Source organism: Urocitellus parryii, chromosome 6 (assembly GCF_045843805.1).
Source record: "Urocitellus parryii isolate mUroPar1 chromosome 6, mUroPar1.hap1, whole genome shotgun sequence".
NCBI classification, from domain to species: domain Eukaryota; kingdom Metazoa; phylum Chordata; class Mammalia; order Rodentia; family Sciuridae; genus Urocitellus; species Urocitellus parryii.
The window spans coordinates 2590878-2604185 of NC_135536.1; the positions used below are offsets into that span (position 1 = coordinate 2590878).

The 13308-nt window shown below is 55.7% G+C and overlaps 1 protein-coding gene across 2 annotated transcripts; it reads right to left on the reverse strand.

The window, feature by feature from the left end:
• Positions 1-4140: 4140 nt before the first annotated feature.
• On the reverse strand, positions 4141-9457 carry Siva1 (SIVA1 apoptosis inducing factor). 2 transcript variants are annotated; one of them, XR_013343707.1, is made up of 4 exons: positions 9272-9457; positions 7147-7341; positions 6143-6513; positions 4141-4310 (listed from the first exon to the last, which is right to left on the reverse strand). XR_013343707.1 is itself a non-coding variant. In XM_026405554.1 (4 exons), the coding sequence occupies exons 1-4, from the start codon at positions 9387-9389 to the stop codon at positions 4253-4255; spliced, it is 528 nt and encodes a 175-aa protein (XP_026261339.1). In that variant the 5' UTR covers positions 9390-9456; the 3' UTR covers positions 4141-4252. The 2 variants fall into 2 exon arrangements, 1 of the variants encoding a protein (XP_026261339.1); XM_026405554.1 differs by having other exon boundaries at positions 6357-6513; positions 9272-9456.
• Between the last annotated feature and the right edge of the window lie 3851 nt (positions 9458-13308).

Sequence of the window (13308 nt, forward strand, 5' to 3'; positions counted from 1 at the left end):
CTGTGCCCGCCCTGGTGACAGGATGTGCTGGGCATGCTGGGTGTGCTAAGGGTTGGGCCTGTACTTCCCTGGGATGCCACCGGCATGAAATCTGCCTAATGACAGATGCTCATCCTACCCTCTGGCTTCTAACTTGGTTCTTTGACACTCAAGCGGTTTTCTTCTAGACCATCAAGACAGCTCTGTGGGTTGAGCCCAGGCTTCACATAGGCGGGGAGAGCACTCCACCCCTTGTCTACATCCACAGCCTTTAGATTTGAGATAGGGTTTTGTTAAAAGACCCAGGCTGGCCTCAACCATGGTCCTCCTCCCTCAGCCTCTTGAGTAGCTGGGATTACAGGTGTGTGCCACTGCTCCCAGCTTAGGTTTTTCTTTTTTGTTAAAAAACAACAAAAAACAGGCCCAGTGGCCTCTGTCCTGTATAGCTGAGGTTCTCATTTGGACTTTCACATTTAACGTGGGTGATGGTGAGCTCAAACATGCCACCCTGCTACTCCTGCACCATCTGTTCTCGATCCCTTCTCTCCTTTTCTGCCTTTGGGATGACTTCCTTATCACCCCATTTTCTGGTCTTTACCGGCCTACTTCTCTGGGCTTTCCCAGCAACAGCATCTCACTCCAGGACACCGTGCTGCCGTAGAACACGGGTCTGCCCAACACCAAGAAAGCGCAGCTGCAGGCGAGGCTGGGCCTGCTGTTCAAGGTGTCTGCCTGTGCCTGGGCCCTCAAGCACAGCCCCTGGGAACCTCCAACAGGGCACTCCCACTTCTTTCTTGGCCTTAGTGCCTTAGTATTGTCATCATAAATGTTGTCTGCATTTATCATAAAATCCCAAATACGTTTTTGTTTGAACAAATGCTTTTTGAAAAATTATTTTTGTTGTGCTAAAGATACAAATTTTACATTATAACCTGCAGTTAATGGCATCAAGTACAGGAAGCTGCTGAGCAGAAACTGCTGTCTCCTCTGGAAGCTTCTGTCTCCACCAATAGACACTGGGCCCTCAAGCAGCACCTCCCACTGCCCTGTCCCGGCCTCTGCTTTCTGCTGCTGCTAGCCCCACTGCTCAGGGCCTCAAGGCGGGTCGTGCAGTTTCTGTCTGGCTGGCTTTACTGGGCGCAGCAGAATTTTTCAGGTTCATGTGTGGCAGCGATATCAGAACTCCCTCATCAGGGCACGGGCTCCTCACTGGGTGAAGGCCATACTGAAGGTGTGCAGTACAGGTGTGGCATTTCCTGGGGTCAGTAGGGCTGGACCCTCTGCTGACAGCCGCTGGTGACTCTTCTACAGAGAAGGGTCTACTCAACTCCTTTGCCCATGTTCTCCTGTGGCCTTTGCGCTGGGTCTTTGGCATTCTCGCCACATGGCTGGTTGTCCTTCCCAGAGATCTTAAAACAGCCTGGAAGCCTACCATGTCCACCACCCCGACCGCCAGGCTCTTCACACAGTCCTACTTTCCTCCTGTCTGAAAGCTTCTTTGACATTCCTGTCATTCTTCTACAGCCCCTGCCTGTCTGAAAAGCATTTCTTTTTCATTTTTGTCAAAAATTTTCAATGAGTTTGTCCATTTTGTTGCTAGGGACAAAACCACAGTGTGGGTAAGTCACAAAAGAAAGAGGTTCACTGGGCTGGTGGTTCTGGTCCTCGTCAGGCAGCTCTGTGGGGTGGCACAGGGAAGCCTGGGACCCACCCAAGGTGTCTTCAGTGCAGACTGGCTCTCCAGGTCCCCACGGTCTGCTCCTGGGGCACAGCACAGAGGACTTGAGGCTGCCTGAAAAGCGGTCACGGTGCTGTCCTACTGTGTTGTCCCACTGTGCCTGCTTGGTCTCCAACGATCCTCTGCTGCTGTTCTCATCTTTATCCTTCCAGCATAGGGTGTCTTTCTTCTCTGGCTGCTCAAGAGTTTCCTTTTCTGTTGGTTTCAGGGAATTGGCTCATGACGTGTGTAGCATTTTCCTCGGGGCCATGTCAGGCTTCTTGCATCAGTGGGTTTATGATTCTGTCGAATGGGGACATTTTATAGCCACTTTTTCTTCTAGCAGCTGTCCACTCCCACCCCAATTCCAGCCCCCAGGTTGCCCCAGGACTCCACTCGGCCAAACCCTGCTCTTCTGTGGCTCTGCAGCGCCCTGCAGGCTCGCAGTCTCTTCCGCGGTGTCCACCCTGCTCCCCACCTGTCGCCTAGTGAGGCACCTGGGCTGCGCCGCCCTCACCCGCCTCCGCGAGCCCCAGCTTCCTCTGCTTTCTGAATAGGAGGGCGCAGTGAGCCGCCAGCACCCTTGTCTGGGGTGGAGTCCAGTGTCCCCCTGGCTGGCGATGGCCCTATGGGTACTGCTGTCCTGCTTCTGGGCATGTTTTCTTCCATGGACACCAGGTACTAGACTTCATTCCGCTGGATGTTGGACTGAAACAAAGCCTCTTCACTCTGGAGTTCTGTTCTGGACGCAGTGGAGTACCACCCAGGTCTGGCCTGGTGAGGTGGGTTCCACAGGGCAGCTGCTCCAGGTGAACATGGCCTTCCAACCATGAGTTGGTGCCCCACGAGGACGAGGCTTCCCTCTCTTCCTGACTCTCTCATGTATGAAAAGGGCCTTGAGAGGATGCTCTGGGTGATCTCCACTTAAGTGTGCAAACTCCAGAGGCCCTGGCCGACCTTCAGCTGTCTCGATTCAGGCCGCTGAGTTCTCCATGTGCCATCCCAGGTGGTGGCTGGCTCTGCACATTTGTTCCCTGCTCTTTGGGGTCACTCTCCTGTGCTGGCTGCTATGCCACATCTGGCATTTTGTCTTCTCTGTGAGTTGTCTGAAGGCCAATCCCTGTGGCTCCACCATAGCTGGACACCAGACAGACACTCACTACCAAGCTGCCAGGTACCATTTCATACAGGTCCCACCCCTTGCAGCAGGAAGAGTTGATAGGTGTACACGTATGTCATGTCTAGTGGGGACAGCTGGGGGGCTGAGGGAGTGATGGAAGGGAGCTGTGAACTAGACACTGGAGGCTTCTCTGAGCCCAAACCTGAGAGAAATGAGAGCAAACCTCACAGGTGCCCACAGGAAGAGCCCCAGGCAGAGGAAGTGAGGGTTCCAAGGGGGAACATTCGAGGCCCACTCCAGGGGCTGGGCGGAGGAGAGATGGGCCAGCGGCTGTCCTAGGACGGCCTGCAGTGGCGGGGCTGTGCAGCCATCCTGAGTGGAGATGGAGGCAGAATGGCTGCCATGGCATTCCTTGGGGCCCGGGTAGACAGGCTGGAGGATGCAGAAGGGAGAACCAACAAGGCCTGCAGAGAGCTGGGCCGTGGGGCAGGCAGCAACAGAAGCCATGGCAGCGAGGCCCTGGGCCTCTGTGGCAGGAGGTCACCCTCAACAAGGATAGCCAGCACCTGGCTAACAGCCTCAGCGTGCTCCATGTCCAGGGAGAGGCTGCCAACCCTCTGTGGGCCCCTCTGCCACCTGGCACTGCCACAGCAGCCTGCTTGCTGCTCCAGCCCCAAGTCCCACTCCAGGCTCCAGCTGTCACCTGCTCACCACCAGCCTTCCTCAGTGTCACTTGCCCCTGAACCCTGGCCAGCACATCCCAGTGCCCATAGAAGTGAAGGGTCTCCCAGCACACAGTCCTACCCTGCCTCAGTCCAGCCCAGGGCTTCACAGTGTCACTGTGATCCACCTTACCAACTCAGGCCCTTGGATTCACAAGGACCAGCACCCATGGCCTTCCTGTACGACTCTAGCCCTGCTCCATCCTCCATGCCCAGCCCCACCTGGCCCTGTGCAACTCTGCCTGCTCAAAACGGGGCAAGGACTGCCACCCCCAGCACCGCTAGGATGCCTCCTCTGCTGGAGAGAGCTCCTGGAGGGCAGGGCCTGTCACACTGCCTGGGGCCCTGGCCATGCATGTGACAAGGTATTTCAGGGGGCAGTTTGGGAGGGACACCAGCATGAGGTGACACTGTACACTGGAAACCACTCAATCAGACTCTGGGCTCTGGGTCCCTGCGCCAGGTTGGTGATGAGTAGGAGCTTCTGATGCAGAGGGCAGGAACACTCTGCAAGGCTGTAGGAGGCAGCTGCTGCCCACCTGTTATGCCCCCAGCCTGGGCAGACCCCACACTTCACCCTCAGATGGCTATGACAGGAGTCCTCACATGCAAATATAAAGGGGTTTATTTGATTCTGTCATCAGGGTACAAAATGCAACACACAAGCCACTCCTGCCCTCTTCAGCACGGATGTGTGTGCCGTCCACAGGAGCCTCAGGCTTCAAACATGGCGCAGCTGGTGCACAGGGCCTTCTCCCAGACGCCACTGCAGCTGAACCGCCACCGGGGCGGGGGGTAGGGGAGAGAGGAGAGCTGTGTTAGGGCCTGGGCTATGCCTCCCTGTCCCCCACCGTCCTAACCCAGGACAGAAGCATAAGACCTTTGGAACAGGCTCATGTGGCAAGGACATTGCAGCGCCTGTTTGGGACACCCCCCACCCAGGGGTGGCCCAGCATGCAGGCACACCGTCTTCAGGGACTGGCTCACATCCTTCCCCTGTTCCCAGCTGCAGAGCAGATGCAATCAGTCAAAATGAGGTCCCCCCATAGGAGAGCAATGGGGGCCTTCAGAGAAGGTAACACAAGGAGAAAGACACAGAAGAGGAGGACATCAAAGCACACGGAGATAGGCATCCATAAGGAAAGCCCAGTGCGGCCACGGCCACGGCCACCAGATGCCCCAAGGGGCCTGCAATGGATTCTCCCAACAGCCTCGGAAGGAGCCCACCTTGCAGGCACCCTGATCTTGGACTTCCAGCCTCTTAGAACATGAGGGTAAGTTTGCCTAAGCCACGACCCAGCGCCGCTGGAGTGACACAGGCTGAGAAGCCCAGCTGGGTTTCACACAGGACACGATCTCCCCAGAACCCCACTGACATCCTGTCAGAATTCACAAAACACAACGGCTCGCATCAGAAGCACATGGAACAGCGCTCTCTCCTAATGAACGAGACTTTTAAGGGGAGCCAGTCAGTCATAGGAGACACTGACTGGGAGGGACACGCAAAGGACACACAGGAACAATGTGCTAACCAAGATGCAAGTAAGGACATGCCATCTAAAACGCGTCAGCAAAGCCAGCGCTGACGGTTACCTGGTGCTCAGACCATCTGCCAGTGGCGCCAGAGGCCAGCAGTCAACACAGCGCCAGCAGCCAGCCTGTGAGCCTGAGGCAACGGGGCAGGTAGGGGCCAAGCGGGGCCACCAGGTAGGTGGGTAACGGCCAGCTGAGCTGCATTTCAGTTACATCAGAACCACGTTAGAGAAGCCCTTGTTTTCTGCCACTCTTGCAGCTGCTTGTCCTGAATGGGAATCCAGGGCCATGTTTGGCGGAAGCTGCAAGGGGTGGGGTAGGCCTGGCATCCAAGCCTGGGGACATGACTTCTAGGAAGTGACCTGGGGCAGGTCATTCACTGGTAACAAAGGGTGGAGAGCCCACCTCCTGCGGACCTGCAGGGAAGGGCTACAAAGACACTGCTCTTTCAGTTTACTGTCAGTAGGAAAAAGACCCAAATCAGGCTGGGAAACCACAGGAGGAGCACCCGCTTCAGGACTAGCCTAACACTAGTTCCCAAACTGAATGCTGCATGTCACTGGACTCCCACTTGGCCATGGGGCCTGGGACTTCTCCCTACAGCACCCCTCCAGGGCCGTCCAGGTCTCCCCAACTGAAGAGCACCTCAAGGGAAAGATGCCCTCTGACATTTGGTTTTCAGTTTTACACAGCCTTAAACCGCTGGACCTGAGCTTGTTTGGATCTTCAGAGCCACTTGCATGTCTGGGGGAACTTGTCTTTTGAAGGGGCAGGACAAGTAGATAGGCATAGCTGCTGGGGTGGGAACAGCCTCCTGGCACCTTGTGGATACCAGAGCCAGCCAGCTGCAGCAGCATGCACTCACACACAGTGGACTAAGCCAACTTCCCATTTCCTGCTTAAAGAGCTAATAACCTGGCAAACACACATGCAGCATGCACCTGCTGCCATGCATCAGGTGTTCCTTAAACATAAGCACACAACGCAGGAAGCAAATCTATGAGGAAGTGTGGAGCCGAGAAGACCAAGACACAAAGCTGTTGAAGAAAGGAGGCCACAGAGAGAACTGACCATTGGTGAATCTGGATTTCCTTGAGAAAGAACTACTAAGGTTCAGAAAAAAATAAATAAATAAATAAAGCTATACAAGGCATTTATTGTCATCATGTCCTGTCCTGCTAGGTGATGGTAGATGGCACCTATAGAGGACCTGTCCATTACCCTGTGGGCACACCCTGAGCATGGTGACCATGGTTCTAGCAGCACCATGGACCAAAGCACTTACTCCACAAGGCCACACAGGGCACAGGCCACTGCACCACAGCCCCAGCAAGTGCGCACACACTGCCCACACAGGGCCCGCTCGCACTGGCTGCAGACCACCTTCCCATCAGCAGCTCGCACGCATGAGGAACAGGCGATGGCTGTGGCCCCCGACAGGTCTGTGAGGAAAAGAAACAGCATGCTGTCAGCCTGGAAGGGGAGTGGAAGAGCGCAGGGGCTGTGGGCTCACCTCTCTTCCCTGCAACTGACCTAGTCTGCCCCACTCTGGCACTGGATCCCTTAGAAACCCTCCAGCTGGGCACAGTGCCCAGATCCCATTCTACTAGAGATCCACAGTGCTCCCTCCACGAGACTGCAGGTCCGCGCACTGCTGCATCACCTGCTACTGAGCACAGGACTTCTTGCTGACTGCTTTATCCGAACCTGATGTGTTCCTGTGTTGCAAGATGTGTCCCGCTACTTAACCAAGGGTCCTGGACCCCTCTCTGACCCCCTGAACAGATCCAGGTGGGCCTGGGACTCTGTCTGAGCACTGCACCCCTGACATTCCCACCTCCACAGAACAGAGAAGGGCAGTGCCAAGCAGGCAGGAGGCCAGGTGAGTCCTACTCCTTTCCTGGCCTGACAATCAGATCTCCCAGCAGAATCCTTCTGAACTTCTGCCACTTGCCCTGTGTATCAGATTCTGGGTCGGACTCCTGCTTGTGAGGCAGGAAAAACATCTGAGCTGACTATCTTGCACTGCCCACCCGCAGCACCACAGACAGGAAGTGCCACTGGCAGCCACTCACCAGCCTCAGGGGCCTGGGCTCGGCTCCTGATCAGTCGGCCATCTGGTCCAATCAGCATCTGCCCCCTTACAGCTCGAGGTACACCTGTAGGGCCGGGCTTTGGGGACTCTGGCAGGTGGACGAGGGCACAGCCTTCACCCCAAACATAGTTCCTGCAGGCCTGGGCCCCGTGGAAAAGGAGTTGCTTGGTCTTCTCTGGGGAAGACAGACCATTCCTCAAATGTACACTGTGCAGCCATGAAGCCCTCAACAGCCATCTTATGATCTATCAGGATGGCACAGGGAGTTCTTTGTGCCTGTCCCCTGTTACCCTGGCTCACACTGCTCCCTGGAAAGGCAAGGCCTCCTCTGTCTCGGCAGCCAGCATCACTACAGCCCCACCTGTGTCCCACACAGGTCCTCCTTCTATTGGTCTGCTCATTCTCAGCAACCACAGCTGGCCTCACTTCATGGGGCTTGTGTCCCTTTCCTCTCTCCTCCCCTGTACTCCCATCCTCAAGGTGGCCTGTGTCATGCAGGAGAAGTTCTGCACCCTTGAACACTACTCTTCAAAAAGGTGCCCCCAAGGAGGTAGGGGGAAACCAGAGGCTCAGCTGAGCCTGCAAGCCTGGGCACATCCCCATCACCTCCAGAGAGGCCAGCAAAACAGGGCAGCATGGGCTGGGGTTGTGGCTCAGTGGTGGAGTGCTTGTCTCCTATGACAAGGCCATGGGTTTGATCCGCAGCACCACATAAAAATAAATAAATAAAAATAAAGCTATATATCCATCTACAACTAAAAAAGACAGGACAGCAGACAACTCCTGATCAAGGGACCCCAGAACCTTCTACAGGTCTTGAACACCTACTCATGCCTAAGAGCTGGAGTGACTGCTCAGTGCACAGGGCAGTGGCTTTCCACTGCTACACAAAGGTATCCAGGAAGCCTTACAAAATCAAATGCCAACCCGACAGTCCCCAGAAAAAATTTGCCCAGCGTGGCCCCAGTGGAGATGCCAGATGCAAATAATGGCTGTGGGAACTCAAATGGAGTGGTTAATGCCAGCCCAACTGGGTGCTTCCACCTATATTTGTGTGAGAATGTGGGAAAGGGGGGGGTCACATGCTGAGGACAGGGTTCCTGGTCCATCTGAAGTGGAGATTAAGGTGCTTGCTGTGGCCTGGAACTCATCCCATGTGACTTCGATCTGCATGTCAGTCCTGCCCACACTACAGAGCACAGCACCCCTCCTGACCCAGAGAGGAGGAACAAGCTCCTGCCAACAGGCCAAGATAGGAATCTCAAGAGAGGATGTAGAGAGGGAGATGACTTAGCTTCCAATTCTACTTAATACTTCTGTTTCTAGTTGTTAAGGGCACATGCTTTAAGTCCAGCCACAGTCTCTGGCTTCATTGGTTTCATCACCTGTGTGGCCTCAAAAGCATTTCAGGTGGCAGCCCTGACCAGGGAGAGGGCACAGAACTGCAGACATGGGAGGAGAACCAGGGCCTTGAAAGGGGTCTTTGTTTTTTTTCCAAACACAGGCTTCTTCTCCACACCCCAAAGGCACAAGCAGCAACCCTCAAACTCACACCAGGATGTTTTCTGACTGCCAATGTGAGTATAAACTTTGTGTCTACAACCACCAGGGTAAAGTAAATTCCACTCTGCATCTGCCCCAGAAGTTAGGCTCGCCAAAGTGATGCTCAGTAACACGAACCTGCCTGGCATTCTGCAGGAGGCGGCCTCCCACGCCTCCACTGCCTCACATACCCAGAACGCCTGCCTCGCTGTTTCCAGGGCCCTGGCCTCTTCCCCTCCTGGCTAGCTCACCCTCCAGGACTCGGCCTCGACTCTGGCCTCCCGAGACCATCCCTGCTCCCCGTGCCCGTGCTCGTGCATCGGTGCCACCTTCATTCCTCCCGGCCCTCGCGTCCTCGAGGGACAGACATGTCCCGGCTTGGCTTGGCGCTGAGCGGGGCGGGGGCAGGCTGGGGGAAGGAGGGCGTGCACTGGGTCACTCGCGTGTCCGCTGCCCCCTACCGGCGCTGCCCGCCCGCTCCGGCTCCCACTGCTCTGGGCGGGAGGGTCCCGGGACCGCTGCCCGGGCCAGGCCAATGGGAAGCCGCGGCCGCCCGCACTCACCGAAAATCTCCCGAGAGTAGCGCTCGGCGCACACGCCGTGGCTCAGCTCCTTTCGGCCCACACGGACTTTGAGCTGCAGCGGGGCGGCGTCCGCGAAGGGGCAGCCCCGCTTGGGCATGGCCGCGGGGCCACAGGACGCCGACCGCCGCGCGCGCCACGCGCTGACCCCGACGTCACAGCCGCGCGCCAACCGCCGGGCGAGGGCGTGGCGTGGCTAGAGCGTGGCGCGGCGCGGGATAGGCTAGTAAGAGATTGGGGGCGGGGCTCGTGAGAGGCTCGGAGCGGGATAGGTCGAGGGCCGAGCGGGGGGCGGAGCTCGGCGGCGCGGGAAAGGCCAAGGTGGAGGCCGAGGGTACTCCGGGATCTCAGTGGCGGAACTTGGGAGGCCCGTGGGTTGTGTTAAGTCAGAGGCGAGGCAGGGCGGGGCTCCTGGGCGATAGGGCGCGGATAGGCCGACGCTCGCTCGGGGGCGTGGCTCCGGCGTGGCGCTGCGTGGGAAGGGCGGGGGCGGTAGCGGCAGGCGCGGCGAGCGGGCCCCGGAAGCCCTGGGGAGGCAGGTGGCGGTTCTGTTTCCAGCCCCGAGTGTGAGGGCGTAGTGCCTGCTCCGAGTTCTCCATCGGAAGGATAAGGCTCCGCAGGCCGGCCGCCGGGAAGGGCGGTTGAAACTGCCTTAGGACTTATTTATTTTCTTCTTTGAATTTTTTTTTTTAATTGTTGTCCGGGGTTGACCTCGCTCGTTCTAGGCAAGTCTTCATCACCAAGGAACATCCCTTTATTTTATTTTATTTTGGGTACCTGGGATTGAACGCGGGGCACTGACCACTGAGCCACACTCCCAGTCCTATTTTGTATTTTATTTAGAGACAGGGTCTCACTGAGTTGCTTAGCGTCTCGCTTTTGCAGAGGCTGGCTTTGAACTCGTGATCCTCCTGCCTCAGCCTCCTGAGCCACTGGGGTTACAGGCATATGCCACCACAACCAGCCCCTTTATTTTGAGATAGGATCTTGCTAAGTTGCTCTTTATCATCCCTAAAGCAAAGGGGGACAGTAAAACACCTGGGCTGGTGAGTTCAGATGCACGTCCTCCTGGAGGACGCTGGCTTTCTTTCCTGCACCCTGGGCACCAGGGCAGAGGGGGTTATCTGTAGAAAGCCACTTTCCTGCATGGAGGCCAGGGCGCTGCTCCGTGACGTCCTAGCAAGCTCAGCAAGCTTGTGCTGATGATGTCACTGCTTCTGCAGCCAAAGGTGAGACCCTCTCTGAGTGGCCATGGGTGCAGCATGGGGCACTGGGGAAAAGCTCGTGTCCCTCATCCAGCCTGACACCACTGGACTAAATGCCCTGGGGAGAAAGTGCAGTGATGGGTGGAGGAGCTGCTGACCTGGCCTGTGGCCATGGACTCTCCCTAGAGCAGACTAGTCTCCTGTCAGCTTTCCCCAGCGATCACGGCTCCCAGGCTGTTTCTGGGTACTTTATTCGGCTTTCCCAAAACCTATCACTGGCACAGCTGGGCTGTGGATGTGACAGTTTCCCAGGTTGGCCTCAAACTTGCAATCCTCTTGCCTCAACCTCCAGATTCTGGGGCTATAGGAATGCTCCACTGCAAAACTGCCATAGAATCTTTAACATAGTAAATACATGCAAAGAAGCGACAGAGAATCTTCTTAGCTCTTCCATTTCAGTCGAGTCTGGATTCAAGAACCACTCATTGAGGGTGCATTAAGTGTTGGATGTATCTGCTCAACCTGAGTTTGGGACAAAACTCAGTTCTCTGCTTCTGCTGAGGGGTGAGGTCTGCCTAAACTGCAGGCCTCTGCAGTTGAGAAAGTCCATTTTAGCCTTAGAGCTAATCACAGCAGGGGATGTTTCAAGGGTCTCAGCTGGCAAAACCAGATTCTCCTCCACTACTGTGGAGTGGTATGTTGCAGCTCTTAATGGCAAACCCTAGAAGCTCACTGCCAATTTCTTTCTTGGTCCTTGTCTTTTGAATTCAAAGAATGAAATTCACAGATGAAGAGGAGTGAGCATAAAAGAATAGGATTTATTTAAGTGAGAACAAAAGACACAGAATTCCCACAAGCTGAGAGAGGACCTCAGCAGATTGCCACTTTCATGTACTAGTCTAGGGGCTTCTATGGCTTCTGGGTAGAGGCAATGGTCAAATCCATGCTACACAAACATTGGAAAAGGCTGTCGGTTAGCTCTTGCGGCTGTAGCCTTAACTCAGGTCTGACCTCCTCCTATTCCCATCACCCCAGGATGAAGGAGTTGGCTGGAATGTTTCTACAGGTTAACTTTATGGAGTGCCTTTACATTAAAATAAAAGAACTGGGATCCCGTAACTATCCTACCTTCCTCATCCTGAGCAGTGATTCTGCTCTGTGTCCCATTCCTAAGGGTGGCACTGCTGCTCTGAAGCTCTGTGTCCGGCTACTTCTCAGCACTCCAACTTTGCCCCCACCTTCGTCGTGCACCTGTGGGCAGCTGGTTCCTTTTGGCACCAAGTGTCTCACTGTCTAGCAGAACCTTGGTTTGCTTGCCCACCCCACTGGGCCCTGGGCTGATGCCAGGCCTTGGCTGTAATGGCTGAGCTGCTCTGGACAGCCTGTGCATGGAAGGCCTTTTCTGGACACCCAGATTCACCTATCATGGACCAGGACGGGGGACGGATGCCCAGGTGCCGATAGATATAGTTTAACTTCTAAACCAGCCGGCAGCTTTCAGAAGTGCTAGGGAATGCACTTATTAAAGAACATGGCCGTCACGAGTTTCCCCTGGTTTGGTTCTGAGGGGGCATCTGGACAGTGGCCATGATCTCTAGCCCTTTCTTGACCAGGCTCCTGACCTGGGCATGAACATTTATTGGGAGCCTTTCACAGGGTATTTCCTTGTCCTGGTGACACCTGATGCCAGAGTCTCCAACCCATGACTGTGTCCCTCTCACAGGAAACTTGTTACAGTGTCCTTGTAGCTCTGTCTCTGACCTGTGTCCAGTTTATGCTTGCCAAGGTAGCCCTCTCTGGGACAGCCCTGATGGGAGGTCAGCTTTGGGAGGGACACAGGGGAGGCTGCTCAACAAAACAGAGAGAAGGATAGAAGAGCTCAGTCCTCCCAGAACCAAGAGAGGAGAGCAGGGTGCCTGGCGAGCACCCGTGGGAGCTATCCAGCACATGCCCAGGCAGCACATGGGCAAGAGCCTGAGAGCAAGACCTATGGGGGAGTCTACTGGGGTCCAGGGTGTTACCTAAGCAGGGTCTCTCAGGGAGCTCTAAGTAGTAGAATTGGCAGGTGCCAGGTCCCAGGCACCTGCTGGGACTGAAGGTGGGCACCACAGCAGTGTGGGTCAGTGGTTGGGCCAGGCTGTTTCTCTCCGTTCCACGGCGGGGGGGGGGGGTCTGGGAGGCATTTTCAGGGAAAGCTCTGTGGCCGGACAACCTGAGGACCACCCTGGGAGGAGGTAGGGACCCACAGACTCAGGGTGCCTGGGCCCTGCCTCTGGTGTGAGGTGCAGCTTGCACTCAAGGTGGGTGCCCAGGTAACAGGAAATTGCAAGCTTCACGTGGCCATCAAGTCACTGATTTTTCTTTTACCCCTGTGTTGAACAGAGACCTAGCCTACACTGTCTGCCCAAGGGCTGTGTTGTCTATATAAAGTGCAAAAATCCCAAACCCTCCAAATATCTGCTGCTGGAAACTCTTTCCTTTTGCCTTTCCTGCTGTATTGTGGAAGGAAAAAAATTCCCAGAAAACCCAAGGAACTGGGTTTGCTTCTGTCTCCTCCCATGGCTGCGTGCTGAGCACCAGGAAGGCACAGGGAGGCCACCAAGTGGCCAAGAGGTGGGGAGGTAGCCACACTGGCAATTCCCATTTCCTTTCAAACCCTGAAGGTCCTTCTTGGTACCATTTGGGAGTTTGCTGGTGAGCCTGGAGTCATAGGGATTTTTGCCCTGAGCCCACTGTCATATGAGTTGGTGTCTTCTGGGAGTGAGCCAGTCAGGCCCAGCCTGTAGGACTTCCTGGACCGTTGAAGTCTGTTGG